Raw genomic sequence first — 17,089 nt, forward strand, 5'->3', positions numbered from 1 at the left:
GTCCCAGGTTGGCTGGGGATAGACACAATGGTGAACAGAAAAGCACACACTGCTCTTGCCCACATGCAGTGTGTGTGTGAGCGTGCTAAGTCACTTCAGTTGTGTCCAACTCTTTGGACCCTATAGACTATAGCCTGCCAGGCTCCTCTGTCCATGGGATTCTCCAGGCAAGAGTACCAGAGTGGGTTGCTATGCCCTCCTCCAGGGGATCTGCCCAACCCAGGGATCAAACCCCTGTCTCTTCTGTCTCCTGTATTGGCAAGCAGGTTCTTTATCACCAGAGCCACCCAATTTATTTATTTATTCTTGGCTGTGCTGCATGGCATTGTGGGATCTTAGTTCCCTGACCAGGGATGGAACCCATGACCCCTGCATTGGAAGTGCAGAGTCTTAACCACTAGGGCACCATGGAGCCTACAGCCTAATCAAATACTCAAATGGATAAATGTAAATGGCATCCTTGCTCTATGCCACAAAAATCAGGACCAGGAGCCAAAGCGAACTTGTACTAGAGTGATGTGACCTGGTCAGAGAGGTCACAAAAAATTTCCCTGAGGAAGTGGCTCGTAAGCAGAGAGCTAAGTAAGAACTAAGGTGGGGAAGAAGGGAGGAAAGAGTGTCCCAGGCAGAGGGAATAGGGTATGCACAGGTGTTTTGGCAAAAGGAGGCATGGTGGTCAGAAAGACCAGGCCCGTTAGCTTCGGGATGATGAGATGAGGCTGGGGAGGCCAGCCCATGGCCAGCCCTGTGCGCTTGAGCTTGGCTCATCCCATCTGGGCGCTGGGGAGCCACAGAGGGATTGCAGCTGTGACGGTGCTGGTGATGGTGCTGGTGGAGGTGGTGGGGAAGGACGTGTATTTTGTTACGATCAGATCTGGGTTTCAAAATTATCACTCTGGCAGCAAAATGGAGCATGACTCAGGGACAGGAGGGCTGGGTGCCTGTGGAGGCACAAGGAGGAGACTCTCACAGCTCAGGAGACAGAGCTGAAACCGTCTCTTCCATGGAAGACCCAACTCCTCTGGCCCAGTTCTCTCCTCCACATACAGCCTTGTTTCTGAGAGGCCCTTCCCACGAGAGGGAGGCAGGCTCTGGGTGATGGATTCCTCCCCCTGAGAGTAAGTAAATGAAGTAGGGATTCTGGTCAGCAACTCCGTCCGTTTTGAGTCTATGTGAATCAGTTCCCCTCAGGTGAAATGACAAAAGTGTGGTTTCTGAATCTGCAGGTTAAATGTTCAGTCCTGGATTCATGGTGACCCCAAGTACAGGCAGCCTAAAAGGCTCCCATTCCCACCCCTCATGAGAATATGAGGCAGGCAGTATCGTCTTCTGCAGTCACATCTTAGGTGACTCAGATGGTAAAGAACCTGCCAGCAATGCAGGAGATGCAGATTCCATCCCTGGGTTGGGAAGATCACCTGGAGGAGGAAATGCTAACCCGCTCCAGTACTCTTGCCTGGAGAATCCCCGTAGACAGAGGAGCCTGGTGGGCTGCAGTCCATGGGGTCGCAAAGAGACAGACACAGCTGAGCAACCAACACACACACACATGTCCAGTTAAATGGCCATCCCTTAGAACCCCTCACTAAAAAGATATGGAAGTGAGGCCTACAGAGTTTTAATAACTTGTCCAAAATATGTCATTTTTAAGGATCAGTTCCCTGAACTTTCTAAAAGTCATCAGGTATATAAAACTCTCAACATACTCTGCTGGTCAACATCATCTTTATAGACAAGTAATGGAGAGAGTCATAAAAATATGCTTTTAAATTAAATTTTTTTTTAGGCTTCTGTACTTTGTACTTTAATTACAATCTCCCACCCCTAGAGTTAGAAGGGCTAAAGAAAGAATGGGCATTCAGCCTAAACCTTAAAACTGACTAACTACGCCTTCCACAATTTCTAGTATTATGTAACACTGCACCCAAGAAATTCACAAATGCTTTTCATGAGCCGAGCTATATAGGTGTCAGGGTCTTTATTTCTAGATTTAATTTCCAGGCATGACAAGATCTTAGATCCAGTTTGCAGTCTCTAAGAAAAATGAGTTTTCCTTTGCTATTCACTCTCACCTGCCATTCTTTAGCTTAACCAACACATACAAAAAGCTCCGTGATTGTCTGGGGCCTCTCACTGGACATTCTACTCCCTACCCGGTTCCTGTTTCCCGTTTGCTTCCCAGTAGGGTTTCCAGCTCTGACCCTTTCTTTCATATGGTTTCCCTTATAATTCTGAGCCCTTTTGTGATGTTTCTGGACTTTATTACTGCATTGTTACTTGTTTATTCTTTTTTTATACTGCCTGTTCCCTCCGGGAGCAGCTACAAATTCAAGCCTTGGCCCTCATGTTGTTGGTAGAGATTTTATATTTTTAGTAATTAGTCAATACATTCCAAAATAAGACAAACATATTTGACTTCCCCCATCATTTTTGCCCTAAGATTGAACATTAGAATTGATTGGCCATCAACCAAAGTTAAATGCAATCTGCTTTTCACATGGTTTTATTCATCTATCTGTCCTTAACACAGCTTCAAACACCCATGATTTTTGAAAACCAATATTCAGAGGTGTGTCTGTGTTTAGCAGTTTTTGTTTGTTTTTTACAAGAATCCTTTTAAACCTACACTTTGGGTTGATAAGGTTCAGGCTAGCTCATTGAGCTAAGAAGATCCAATTTGGAGAAGCCTGGCATTGATAAAGCAGGGAGATGTCTTAGAGGGCTCTGAAATTGCAAAGTTTGTGTTCAACATTTGACTTTCACTCAAATTGGCAGTCTCTTTCCAAAATGAGCATTGTTTTCTCATCTTTAAAGTATGCTGAGTTTAGTCAGTTTGAGCACTAAGCAAATTGTCAGGAGAGTTCTCAAGAATTAGGAAGAAAAAGCCAATATATCTTACTCAACCTGGGGCCACAACCTCCAGGAGTGTTGGTGAATAATGGTATGGCTTTCCTTCATTTTAACCCACTTCTGGCTGTGTTAATGCTATGCCAAGACAATAGGCTAAAAAAGGACAACTTTGTGTCAAGCTACCAAAGTATTTTGACTACACTATGCTAGAGGGGAAAAAGGTTTATTTGACTGAAATGGTTTGCTGAGAGGTAAATATTACTCTTTCTGGAATGCATGATTATAACTTTTCCAATCTGGAAAATGCATCTCTAACACCCCTCCCTGCTTCTAGGTTGTGAGCGCATAAAGCACATTGTCTGGGAAGTGGCTTGCAAGAGGGGGGAAAATGCGGCACCATGCAGGTTCTCCTAAGTGACTACTGAGTTGACTTGAACCTAGAGCCCCTTTTACGTGGGTCTGAACGTCTCCCAACTCAGTCTGCTTAGTTACTGAAAGGATTGCTACTGTTTGCTGAGCATCCTCGCCTTCTGCATCGTCTTATTGATTTCTTTTTGGACATTAAATACTTACACTTGGAGGAATATCTTTTCTTTTTGCTTTTCCCCACACAGTACATGGCTTTTAGGATCTCAGTTCCCCTAACCAGGGGCTGAGCCACGGCCACAGCAGTAAAGCATTGAATCCTAACCACTAGACTACCAAGGAACTCCCTGAAGGAATCTATCTTTTAAGTAAAGGGACCCAGCAGCTCCCAATAGAAGGCAAAATGGTCTTCCAACTGCCTCCTGGCCATTTCCGTGGGATATCTTGACCCACACGTGGCTCCTCAGTGTCTATATAGGAGGACCTGATTTGGAGGAGGTTTGAGGCTGTATTTATATACATGAATTCACAAACATCCATTGTCTACAGCAAGGGAGAGAAGATTATGGAAGTCCCCAATCCCATCTCCCCACTCCTTAGCAGTGCCACCATCCAGACTTCACTGAAAATTCAGCACATTAAAAAACAGGTTCAGTATTTTCTCCTTAAGAGCAGCTCCTTGCACACCCTTTCCAACTTCTCCACCTGTTTTAAGCAATATTTTCCTTGTTGGGTTAAAAACTATGTTTTTAAAATTCTCCTCATCAGCTTTCACTCTCCCAATACCCAATTAATCCAGTCCTGTCAATTCTTGCTCAATAAATATCTCAGGAAGTTTCCTCCATTCTTTTGCATTCTGGAAGGACAGAAATAGAAGAGGATCTGGCTCTCTAGTCTGGATGGTGAGATGAGAAACACCATATACAAGTGAATAAACTTTTCTAGAAATAATATTTTTTTAAATGCAAAAATACATGGCCCCAAACAAGCCTTTTATACAGACCCTGAGGCACTGGCTAGCACTGTCTTTGTCTCCCAGCAATCCAGAGCAGTTGGAGGTCCTTTTCGCTGTTGAGGGGCTGAGTGAGGCCTTTGGGAGTCCAGTTCAGGCCACTCTGACTCTAGCCACCCCTCCACTTATGAAGCAGGAAGCCTTCACTTTCAAGTTAGCTAGTCTTCATTCAGAGCACAGCAAGGTATGTATCCAATCTGAAGCAGTGTTGGCACAATTTATCAGGAGTATTTCACCGTTATTTAAAATTTTATATATTTCACCTCCACCTGGACAGAAGCTCATTCTGTATTCTCACTGCCCCTCCCGTTCCCCATAGCAACCAACACTGGGTTCTGCTGTTTGTAGTGTATAAATACAATGTTTAAGTCTTAGAGCCTTAGAATTTTAAAGTCAGGGGGAATCTTAAGATCTCCTCTTGTTCAGTCCTTTACTCTCCATAGACGAAGAAACAGGTCTAGAGAGACCGGCTGACTTGCCCAAAGTCACCCAGCTGGCTAGTGGCAAAGCAAGAACCAGAACCCAGGTTTCTTCTGCTTTAAGTCTGCACCCTAAATGGTCCTTCGATAATCAGTGACAGAAATATCTGACTTCACATAAGGTCTCCGGGCGATGGTGCGATAGGGGGTGATTTGCTTTATTGAAACATTTACAAAGATTCCATTCAACGCCTCGCAGGACCGTCCTGGACGAACTCCTCAACTCGGTGTTGAGCAGTCACAAGTTACGTGCTGCACTTGTTTATGAGTCTGTCGGCCCTAATCGCGGTTCTTCGGAATGAAGCGCGTCCCCGAGCCTCCCGCCGCCCCTCACACTGGGGCTCCCCCTCCTGGCCCCTCCCAGGCTGCCGACTGTCACACGGCGGCCGAGCGGCCCGCCCCACGTGGACCCGGCTGGGAGGATCAAAGTCTGTTTGCTGGCTGGCCCCCGGCAGGTGTGAGGTGGGCTGCTAGGACCCGCAGCGCCTGGGCAAGAGGCCCGCCACGCCGCGGGGACCCCGCCTGCCTCGCCCTGCCCCTCCCCCTCGTGCTGCACGCGGCCCGCGCCCCCTACCCTCCCCCACGACGCCCGTCGCTGCACCCGGCCGCGGCCCCCGGCCCACGCCCGGCTCCTGAAGGGAAAGGCCCCGCCCCCATCTGTTGGAGCCGCGACACCGCCTCCTCCCCGCCCCTCTGAGCCTCCGCCCAATAGCGAGCGCGGGTGGGCGGGACGCGGCGGCTGTCGTGAGGGGGTTCTGGCCAATGAGAAGACGTGCCGGGCCTGGTGGGCGGGGCGGCGAGGCCTTGTCACGCTCGGGTCCGTGTGAAAACGGGGGTTCCGAGTGCAAAGCAAAGTTTTTTTGTAAACCGTCTGCAAAGGCGGGGGGGGGCGGGTGGCGGGTGGCGAAGAAGGCGCCCGACACCGGGCCGAGTGCAGCAGCCGTGGCCGCCGCCTCTTTAGCTCTTCAGGCGTCGCCTCCTCGGTCCGCGCCACACCGGAGGAAGACCGCCGGAGGGGAAGACCTGCGCGGAGAACCCGCAGATGCTTGGAGCCTCCTCAGCGCTGAGCTGCTGGTCGCCCGCCCCTGCCGCCCGCCCGCCCGCTCCTGCTCCGGCTCTCTGTCGGCGGGCTTCGGGAGCCCCAGCTCCCTGCCGCCTCCGCCGCCGCCCCGCTGTGGGGGTGTGGGGGCTGCTGGGGCTGAGCCGGGCCTCGGCGCCGGCTCCGAGGACGGACGCCTGAGGAGGAGCTGCGCGCCGCCGGCCGGCCGGGGACGCCCGCAGGCGCGGGGGCTCGGCGGCTAGACCCCGGGCTCGCCCGCTCCTGTCCAGTCACCGAGGCCCCGCGGCAGACTCCCGAGCCCCGCGCCGCTCGCCCTCCCTCCCTCCGTCGCCGGCTCCTCGGCGCCTCGCCGCCTCCTCAGGAGTGTCCGGGCCGCGCTCGGGCGGGCTCCTCAGCCGCAGCCATGGGGTGCTGGGGTCGAAACCGGGGCCGGCTGCTCTGCATGCTGTTACTGACCTTCATGTTCATGGTCCTGGAGGTGGTGGTGAGCCGGGTGACCACGTCCCTGGCGATGCTCTCCGACTCCTTCCACATGCTGTCGGACGTGCTGGCGCTGGTGGTGGCGCTGGTGGCCGAGCGCTTCGCCCGGCGGACCCACGCCACCCAGAAGAACACCTTCGGCTGGATCCGGGCCGAGGTGATGGGGGCTCTGGTGAACGCCATCTTCCTGACCGGCCTCTGCTTCGCCATCCTGCTGGAGGCCATCGAGCGCTTCATCGAGCCGCACGAGATGCAGCAGCCACTGGTGGTCTTCGGGGTCGGCGTGGCGGGGCTGGTGGTCAACGTGCTGGGGCTCTGTCTCTTTCACCACCACAGCGGCTTCGGCGACGACTCCAGCCACAGCCACTCGCACGGGGGGCACAGCCACGGCCTCCCCAAGGGGGCCCGCAGCAAGAGCAGCCGCGCGGGGGGTAGCGACAACGCCGTGACCCCGGGCGAGCAGGGTCCCGACCAGGAGGAGACCAACATCCTGGTGGCCAACAGCAGCAACTCCAACGGGCTGAAATTGGACCAGACAGGTGAGGAGAGAAAAGTCGCCGCCGCAGGTGGTTGGCCCTGGGGAGCCCAGACCCCGGGATGGCCCCGGGCGGGGTGGCCCGCACGCCCCCTGGCGCCCGAGCCGACCGCGCCGCGCCGCCTCGGGGCCGCTCCTTCCCGGGCGGGCTCCCGCACCTGCGGGGAAGCCGCCGAAGCAGACGACCCCCTCCACCCCCGCCCCCCGCTGTCAGCCGGGTGTCAGGAGCGGGGGAAGTGCGTCCTCCGCCCCCTGTATGGGGGTGTAGATGGCACCGCGGTGGTGAGAGCGGGCAAAAGGTCAGGAGGTGACCCTCAGCCCGCTGCGGTCCGCAACTGCACTTGGCAGTATCTTACGGGCTGTCGTTCCAAGAGACTGTCTGATTTTGGCGTTAGCAGGATCAGCAATGCTTCCTAATTAAATTTCTTGGCCCTCTTGGAAAACCAGAGAGAATCTCCAGTTGATCCTTAGTTGTTGGATGTTTGGAACCTTGCTCTGCCCAAGTAGTGCTTTTGCCCTTCAAACAAGTTTCTTAATGTATTCAGAGCGATCTTAGTGATTGTCTTTCCTGATCTCAAAATCTTGGTTAAAGGTTTCTGTTATGAACAACAATGCATGTTTCGGTTAATTTTCTAAAGTCTAAACCCAATCCTGAAAATCCTAGACTTAAGACCTGTCTGGGCATGTTTTTTGTTTTTGTTTTTTTTTTTTTTTTGCGGAAGGCATGTTTTAACATTTCACTTAGGATTTGTCGTTTTTGTACTAAGATTAAAGTGATGATAATTTATTCATCTTATATTTTTAATGTGTAGTTTTCATTCTAAACATTAAGTGCTCTTGGAAGGAAATTGGGAAATAGGTGTTGAAAGAGGAGATGGGAAAAGGAATCATCCTAATGCCCTACTAACCAATCTCAGTGATATTTTTAATAGCTTGGTGTATTTCCTCCCACTGTTTTCCATTTATATGGAAATATCAATTTCTGTTTACCTATTTGTGTGAAACCACACATGCATGACACTACATAGACAATTTTCCTCTTTCTGGGATTCAGGATATCATGTTAATGAAATTGAAGTTGTACATTGAAAATGTTTAATAAACAATTGAATTTCCTCTCACTTCTACTCTGCAAGGAGTTATTCCAAAGAATATTAAGCTGTTCTGGTGTGTATAATTCCTTAAAAGGAGCTAGTAGGATAGTGATCATTTAGTTCCAACTTTTCCTGAAGTCTCTGTGATTGTTGATAGGCTTATATGGTTGATTTGTCAGTTTCTAAACCCCTTCTATCAAGGGACTCTTATCATTTATAAGTGACAAAAGTCTAAAAGTTAACCTTAACGCTTTAATGATGAAAAGTGACTAGAGCTCTGTGTCAGGTCGGCTGTTTGTATTAGACTTATCCATAGTTGCATATGATTTGGGGGTGATAGCATTCAATTTTGTTGTTTTTGATATACACCAACAAGTATAGAATGTTCCCAGGACCCCACAGAAAAGGTAAACTTCATTTGGAAGTGGGAAGGTAGGAGGTTGGAGTATGAGAAAGGAGTATCATCTTAATGATTTAATTTACCCCTGACCATATATCCTGGCCTGTACCCAGTATGTCAACTTATATTAAATTGCTCTGAGCACATTTCTTCCTATGTTTTATGAAAAATTTTCACCTCCATCTCTTAAATGGAATTAGGCAAGAATGTTTATATAAACACTTTAGATGTGTTTGATACAGAATTTTTATTTCTTTGTAGATCCAGAAAAGTCCAGAAATGATGCAATGGAAGTACAAGTGAATGGGAATCTTATCAGAGAACCCGAAGAGGTGGAATTGGAAGAGGATGAAGATAAGACTGGACAACTTAACATGCGTGGAGTTTTTCTGCATGTCTTTGGAGATGCTTTGGGTTCAGTGATTGTGGTAGTAAATGCCTTAGTCTTTTACTTTAATTGGAAAGGTTGTCCTGAAGGGGAGATTTGTGTGAACCCATGTATACCTGATCCCTGCAAAGCATTTGTAGAATTAGTTAATAGTACTCAGGCAACAGTTCAAGAGGCTGGTCCTTGCTGGGTACTGTATTTAGATCCAACTCTTTGTATTGTAATGGTTTGTATACTTCTTTACACAACTTATCCATTGCTTAAGGAGTCTGCTCTTATTCTTCTCCAAACTGTTCCTAAACAAATTGATATCAAAAATTTGATAAAAGAACTTCGAAATGTTGAAGGAGTTGAGGAAGTTCATGAATTACATGTTTGGCAACTTGCTGGAAGCAGAATCATTGCCACTGCTCACATAAAATGTGAAGACCCGACATCATACATGCAGGTGGCTAAGATCATTAAAGACGTTTTCCATAATCACGGAATTCACGCTACCACCATTCAGCCTGAATTTGCTAGTGTAGGCTCTAAGTCAAGTGTAGTCCCGTGTGAACTTGCCTGCAGAACTCAGTGTGCTTTGAAGCAATGTTGTGGGACACGGCCACAAGCCCAGTCTGGAAAGGATGCAGAAAAGGCCCCATCAGTTAGCATTTCTTGTTTAGAACTTAGTGACAATCTAGAGAAGCAGCCCAAGAGGACTAAAGTTGAAAACATCCCTGCTGTTGTGATAGAGATTAAAAAAATGCCAAACAAACAACCTGAATCATCTTTGTGAGTCTTGAAAAAGATGTGATGTTTGACTTTTGCTTTAAACTGCAAGAGGAAAAAAGACTCTATTGAAATTCTATGTTTGCCAAGTAGTGTAATTGAAGTCCTTGTCTGGTCACACAGTTTAATTCTATTTTTGTAAGAACATAATGGGACTGCTTAACAGAGTTCTATATTACAACTTTGTGATTATTAGTGCAGAGTACAGCTATGCTGTAACAGTTTTGGAAAGCCAGTTTTAACACTATGTTACATTTTTGTTTAAGTATAAACCTTATATAACATAATGCTATTTGATTTCCAGTTTTTCAATGGTAAAAAACTAATTAGGGGGATAAATAAATTTAAATTGTTACTGGAATTTCTCTGCTTTTCTTTTCCCCCAGTGTTATATTTTGTTTGTTAGAATTATAATTGCTAGAACTCTAAAAATTAACAGGTCTGTTTCCTTTGACGTTTTATGTAATATTTACTTGCCCTTTGAGATCATTACATAGCATAATGGCAGCATATTTTAAGAATGACTCATGAATATTATTAGGAAAAGTTCTTTTTTTTCTTCTCATGGGGTTTTATGATACTGAAGATCAGTTACTACTCTGTATCCTATGTTGCTGAGTATTATTCTAATAGATAATTAAATTGAACTAGTATACCTATAATAGGGCATATGGACAGTAAGAGCAGGGAAGGAAGTTTTACCAAATTAAATATTTAGATTCTTATAAGTTAATAATCAGACTACATATCTAAATTATTCTGAGAATTTTAACTTTTTTTTTAAAAAAAAAAACAAAAACAAAGGTAGCCTAAAAGATGAATGTGTTCACCAGCATTACTTTCTTTGAAAGATTGGCATTAGAAACAGAGTTGAAAGTTTACTCATAAAATATATACAATAAATATTTTTAAGACTTTAATTTAATAATTACATGTTAAATGAAAGCTTATTAATCTAATCTTTTAAATTGTGAGTTTTAAAAATAACTTCAGAGTCATTTCACAGTGACCAATTATGAATGGATTCAAACAGCTTTTTGAGCCCAACCAGCAATGCTTGTGCTTTACCAAGAGCCGTTGACTTGAGAGAAAAATCTGAAGGTTAATGCGGTTTGGATATTAAACTGTCAAAAAGCAAAATTAGTTAAGACAAAATTAATAATTGAGATTCTGTAAGTCATTCTGTCTTGACATTGCTCAGACCTTCCAATAGTGGCTTATTTTGCAAGATGTCGTAGTATCTATACAGGAAACTGTTTTTGGCTATTTCATTGTTCGTATGGATTTCAAATCCATACACAAATATTATTTAAGGGTATTTAAGTTATATTTTTCTGATAGAGGGATTATGCTTTGTGAAGAAACTAGATTTTTGTCCTCAAAAGGATGAATATTAATATCAGTTATCATGTATAGCTCTATTTTTCTAGAAACGAGGTATCCTGACTACTTTAGTACCTTTTATAGCTGACTACTTTGGGGATGGCTACCTTTTGGGATTTGAAATAATTCATTGTTTAGTGGGTCTTAAGATGAAAACGTTGGCATTTGACAGTTAACTTTTTAAAGGGACGATCTTTTATGGTAGATGGTGTGATTTTTTCCTAGTATAAGCCTGTTGCTGGCAATGGGCCTGTTTAAGAACACCTGATTTTTCCATTGAGAATGAGGTAATTTTAGGAACACAGTTTGTAAGTTCATATTTACTATAATGGGCCAAAACCATAACCTGCCAATTTGCAATACATCTTTATCATTTAATACTCTTCTGATATTGTATATTTCAATTCCTAAACTGGTAGTTACTTGGAATTTTGCAAACATTTTTTTAAAACATGAAATTGGAATTTCATATGAATGAACAAGAGAAAGCTTCAAATTATATCATGTACATTCCTGATTTACCATTTTTTGAAGATCTCAAAATAATTTATGTTACAGAAATATTTCAGTAGTGATATAAAAGGATAACTGGTAATATATATTACATTCAATGAGGTTTTCTTTACAATGCTCTATTGGGTCAATTAAAGGTTGCATAAGGCATAAGACATCAACTGAAATAAGTTTTTTTTCAATGGTGTATAAGCATGGGACGAGGGCTATTTTTTTTTTCAAAGTGCTTTGAAAGTAACAGCCTTTAGATTTTAGTTATTTCACTTTTCATAATTTTAAGTAGCTCGTAAGTAACAAAGTGGTACCATAGGATTCTCTTTTTCAAAGGATTTCTGTCATAATAGCAAAATCAGTGGGCACTGACCCACCTTTTCAGTTTTAGCAGAGAATTATTTATTTCTTTACAATGCACTTTCTAACCCATTTTTAGCTATATTAGCATTATCTTTTAGAAATGCTTTTATATTTAAATATTGTGGGATTTAAGTGTCTTTTCAAAATAGTTTATTCTTTCCTGGAAGAAAATGAGGGAAATTCCATTAATTATTAGGAGACTTAAACCCAATATTTAAATGCTGTTTTATAACACTGCATCAGTTTTAGGAGGTGCATCTCTCCTGCTGGCTCTTTTATATTTGAGCAAGATCAGTGTATTTAGAATATGTGTTTAGAAATGTGTCTGTTGTCTCAATTTAGTAAGATGGAGGTGCTGCATGTGCCTGAATTAAAACCAACCCAGACATTTTTTTCCAACCTAAATTCCGCCTTAGTGATGAGAGAGATTTAATTCTCCATGGTCACCTTTTAGTTACATGATTGTTTAATAAAAATTTTTTTCAGAGAGCATCTGCCCTGTATAAAGTATAAACTAGAGCCTAAAGGAAAAGGAAAAACTCGGAAACTTTGTCGTGTGTATTTTAACATTTTAGGAAGTAGTATGTTTGAGTAACTAAGGTATGTAATTTGACCAGGAAGAATTTGCATCAAGAACACCTTGGAAAATCACAAGTAGATGAGTGTTATTGTTTGTATCTTGTTAACATCCTCAGTTAATTTTGAATTTTTGAAAGTTCTGAAGGAAAAGGCCTATGGAACCTAATATGAAGTATTTAGTAGGCTAACTGGTATTGAGTTGGAGATTTTTACTCTTTCTAAACAAATATCATTTGATGAAATGTCATTTACCTGCTGTCTTAAGATGTTCACACATACACAAATATGGAGAAGAATCCTACAGTATAGAAATATTTATTTTAATAGAGTTTCAGTTAAGTCATAAAACAGTGTTAAAACTTGGGAAGGTAGAGGGTTCGTTGTTTTTTAAATTGAAACTGTCATACAGTGTTTGACCATCTGAAACGGGAATTATAATAGCACTATTTTGATGTAACTTTACTGCTATTATGTGGCAATGCTATTTAGTTTTACTAACAAGTTCTGAAATACTTAGCAGTCATTTTCACTGGCACAGGAGCCTTTTGTATGTCATTCAGTTTAAACTTTTAAACCAAAAACTTTATGGTTCAGTGTCTTTGGCAAAAAGATACTGAAGGGAATGTAACATACAATTAATATGTGGTTATATATAAAAAGACACAAATTGCCATGTTATGGTTCTGCCTTGAAACAGCACAATGAAGTGTATCAGTGTATTCTGTGATTCTTTATGAAACTTCTATGTTGTGTTGTTTTGTGTCTGCCACAGGGTGTCCTTTGGGCCAGATGTGGCACAGTTAAATGCAATTATCATCTCATGAAATGCAGATGCAGATAAAATGTCTTTAGTGCTGCAACATTTTACCTAACTTTTTGTATGTTTCTGACTGTGCGTTATTTTCCAAAGCTGTTCCTACCTCACCATGAGGCTTTATGGATTGTTATGTATTATAAATGTTCTTTATGAGACAGACTACTGTGTTTCTTCTCATTTATTAAAAGTTGAGTAGAAAAATAAACTAATTTTAATATCTACTTCATTGGTTTGTGCATATGGCCTCAGTAGTTGTGGCTCACAGGCTTATTTGCTCTGGAGAATGGGGGATCTTCCCAGACCAGGGATTGAACCAATATTATACTATCCATGATTTCAGGCAACCACTGGGGGACTTGGATAAGAGGAGACTAAAAGTGTGTGTGTGTGTGAGTCACTCAGTCATGTCCCTCTTTGCGGCCCTGTGGACTGCAGCCCGCCAGGCTCCTCTGTCCCTGGAAATCTCCCGGCAAGAATACTGGAGTGGGTTAGCATTTTCTTCTCCAGGGGATCTTCCTGACCCAAGATCGAACCCGGGTCTCCCACATTACAGGCGGATTCTTTACCGTCTGAGCCCCAAGTGAAGCCCAAGAGGAGACTACTGGACTGTGTTTCCTGGTAATTCTTTTCCAAACAATTAATTGTAAGATCCAGTGTTGAATTACAGCACCAGAGGAGACTACTACAATTGATTCCACATTTTTTTCATACTTGAACTTTTCTGAGATCAGTGCATCAATACAATCAGTGGTATCTTAACCACTCCTTTTGGCCCACTGTGTTTCTTATTAGCATGTATCTTACAATTAATCATTCAGAAAAGAATTACCAGGTCTTTCCAGAAGTACTGCCAACATTTCCTAAAACCTTATGTACTATGCATTGCACATCTGGATGAGAGCTGCTGCTTTTGAATTAGATGAAAATATGCTTAAGAAAGTCACTGACAGTGTTGCTTTTAAAGAAATCCCTTAGACATTTCTGAGCCTTCAGAATTGACCATTTTTGCCCTCTCCTCACTATAGCCTATATAGCGTTTTCTCTTTTAAATCAAGTAATGTAGCACTTTGTTGCATTGGCTTATTTACAAACCTATTTCCTTTTTAAAGATTATAAATTCAATGAGGTCAGAACTATCTTCTTTATTGCCTCAGAGTCTAGCACACTGTAAGCATTCAAAGATGTTTGAAAGAATATTGAGGAATGGCAGGTGTGGAAGAGGACATAGCAATAACACTATTAACAGCGAAAATATACTGAGCAGTTACTACCTACCAGCCACACACATTTTCATTTAATCCTTACAAACTGTTAGCCACATTCCATTATTCCCGTTTGGCGGACCAACGGATATCAAGTACCTTACCCAAAGGCATCCAGATAGCGATGGAGCCAGAATTGGAATTGAGCAAGAGATCTAGAATGCATCAAGTCACATGCTTTCCCATTACTTTGAACTGTCAACAACCTATTTCATAAGTAAACTCAGAATGAAGAATTCTTTTAAATTTTCATGCAACAAGCAGCAATAGATGGGCCAAAGGAAAAAAAAAATACATTTTACAGTATATGATATTTACAAAAAACATCAGCATAGTCAGCAGATGAAAAATCAGAACTTATGGTGTGTCATTCAAATTACATGTGGCAGAGGAATAACTATTTTTTAGAAGTTAGTGTCTCTTGGTTTCAGCCTAGCCTTGCAGACAGTGGCCATCATTACAAAGCAGCTAAGGCACTATTAGTACAAGCGTTGTTTAAGGTAGGGACTGCTCCCCTTGAAGCACAAACACCTATGGCCTACATCACTTTTCATGCTGAAAACTGGCCATTTGGAGAACTGGAGAGCAGAGGTGATTGAACTAAATGTGAATGAGGAGATGGAGGTAGAAGATGATTTGCTTTTCGACAGAGATGCTATTAGCATTTGGGTGAGAAAATGTATTGTAGTACAGAAGTGTCTCATGTGCTGAATTTAGTAACCCAACCTCCTTCCACACAAGTGTTTGTAGCTTCTCCACTTCCCCCGGCTCAAAATCAATACACCCCAACTTTTTCAAATGTCTCCGAGGGCGGCAGGCTGGCCCTGGACCACCATGAAGGACTGACCCAGTGGGACTCCTCCAGTCTCTCCCACATGATGCAAAAGCTATCTCTGTTTTCCTCCTTTTACACAGACCGAGTATCATAGATTCTTGGTGTTTCGTTTGAACTTGAGTCCCTTTTTTTTTTTTTTTTTAAATTGAAAAAAAATTTATTGGTTTTGCCATACATTGACATGAATCCACCACGGGTGTACATGCATTCCCAAACATGAACCCCCCTCCCACTTCCCTCCCCATAACATCTCTCTGGGTCATCACCGTGCACCAGCCCCAAGCATGCTGTATCCTGTGTCGGACGTAGACTGGCGATTCGATTCTTACATGATAGTATACATGTTTCAATGCCATTCTCCCAAATCATCCCACCCTCTCCCTCTCCCTCTGAGTCCAAAAGTCCATTATACACATCTGTGTCTCTTTTGCTGTCTTGCATACAGGGTCGTCATTGCCATCTTTCTAAATTCCATATATATGTGTTAGTATACTGTATTGTGTTTTTCTTTCTGGCTTACTTCTCTCTGTATAATCGGCTCCAGTTTCATCCATCTCATCAGAACTGATTCAAATGTATTCTTTTTAACAGCTGCGTAATACTCCATTGTGTATATGTACCACAGCTTTCTTATCCATTCATCTGCTGATGGACATCTAGGTTGTTTCCATGTCCTGGCTATTATAAACAGTGCTGCGATGAACATTGGGGTACATGTGTCTCTTTCAATTCTGGTTTCCTCGGTGTGTATGCCCAGCAGTGGGATTGCTTTAGGAGTCCCATCCTAAAGTCCAAGAACCAAGGTTCCATTCCTACAGAGTCAAATAGACAACCTGAAGATTTGATTTCTGAGACTTACAGCCATTGAAAAGACCAGGTAGACAGGAACTCCTCTGAGAGGTTAAGAAGATTGTTCTGCTTAGGGAAGCAGTGCAGATGTGGCCAACTGAATTGGTCATGGAAACCATATCTTTTTTTGGAGTATAGGAATCGAATTTCTGGCATTGTAAAAGGGGTTCAAAACCAGTGCCCTTAAAGTATGGATTTGAATATTCAAATAGAAATTTTAAGGATTGATCCTAATTTTTCGTCTAATTGTGAAAACATCAAGGACAACTCTAGATAAAATTTATCTGCACTTTATTTTTTGGAAGTATAGATTTACAGTATTATGTCACTTTGAGGCATATAACATAGTTTTTCAGTATTTTTGAGGATTATGTTCCATTATAGGAGGAGGAAATGGTACCCACCAGTATTCTTGCATGGAAAATTCCATGGGTAGAGGAGCCTGGTGGGCTATAGTCCAAAGGGTCTCAAAGAGTCGGAGAGGACTGAGTGTGAGCACAGATAGGTTATAACAAGATAATGAGCATATTTCCCTGTGTTACATGGTATGTCCTTGTTACTTATCCATTTTATTTATAGTAGTTTGTATCTATACCCCTAATTTGTCCCTCCTTCTTTCCTTTTCCTTTTAGTTACCATAAATTTATTTTTTTTATATCTGTGAGTCTATTTCTGTTTGTAAATAAGTTCATTTGTATCATATTTGAGATTTCACATGTAAGTGATATCATATAGTATTTATCTTCCTCTGTCTCATTTTGCTAAACTTAATATTGTTTAAGTCCATCCACATGGCTGCAAAAGGCAGAATTTCATTATTTTCTATGACTGAGTAACATTCTGTTGTTACATATAGAGAGGGTTATATATATACTCTTGAATATATGTCTCACATATTCTTAATCCAATCATCTGTTGATGGGCACTTGAGTTGCTTCCATGTCTTGGCTATTGTAAATAGTGCTGCTATGAACGTTGCTGCTGCTGCTGAGTCGCTTCAGTCGTGTCCGACTCTGCGACCCCATAGATGGCAGCCCACCAGGCTCCCCCGTCCCTGGGATT

The 17,089-nt window shown here is 43.1% G+C and overlaps 1 protein-coding gene across 1 annotated transcript; it reads left to right on the forward strand.

The window, feature by feature from the left end:
- Positions 1 to 6,170: 6,170 nt before the first annotated feature.
- Positions 6,171 to 13,282, forward strand: SLC30A1 (solute carrier family 30 member 1). Its single transcript, XM_068985811.1, has 2 exons — positions 6,171 to 6,786; positions 8,538 to 13,282. The coding sequence occupies exons 1-2, from the start codon at positions 6,171 to 6,173 to the stop codon at positions 9,440 to 9,442; spliced, it is 1,521 nt and encodes a 506-aa protein (XP_068841912.1). The 3' UTR covers positions 9,443 to 13,282.
- The last annotated feature ends 3,807 nt before the right edge of the window (positions 13,283 to 17,089 follow it).

This window comes from Capricornis sumatraensis, chromosome 14 (assembly GCF_032405125.1).
Source record: "Capricornis sumatraensis isolate serow.1 chromosome 14, serow.2, whole genome shotgun sequence".
NCBI lineage: Eukaryota > Metazoa > Chordata > Mammalia > Artiodactyla > Bovidae > Capricornis > Capricornis sumatraensis.

What these genes read in the sequence shown, in the direction of transcription:
- SLC30A1 (XM_068985811.1), top strand. Translation starts at nt 6,171, where the DNA reads ATGGGGTGCTGGGGTCGAAACCGGGGCCGGCTGCTCTGCATGCTGTTA. An exon ending in GCTGAAATTGGACCAGACAG is followed by an intron (nt 6,787 to 8,537) that starts GTGAGGAGAGAA and finishes ATTTCTTTGTAG; the next exon opens with ATCCAGAAAAGTCCAGAAAT.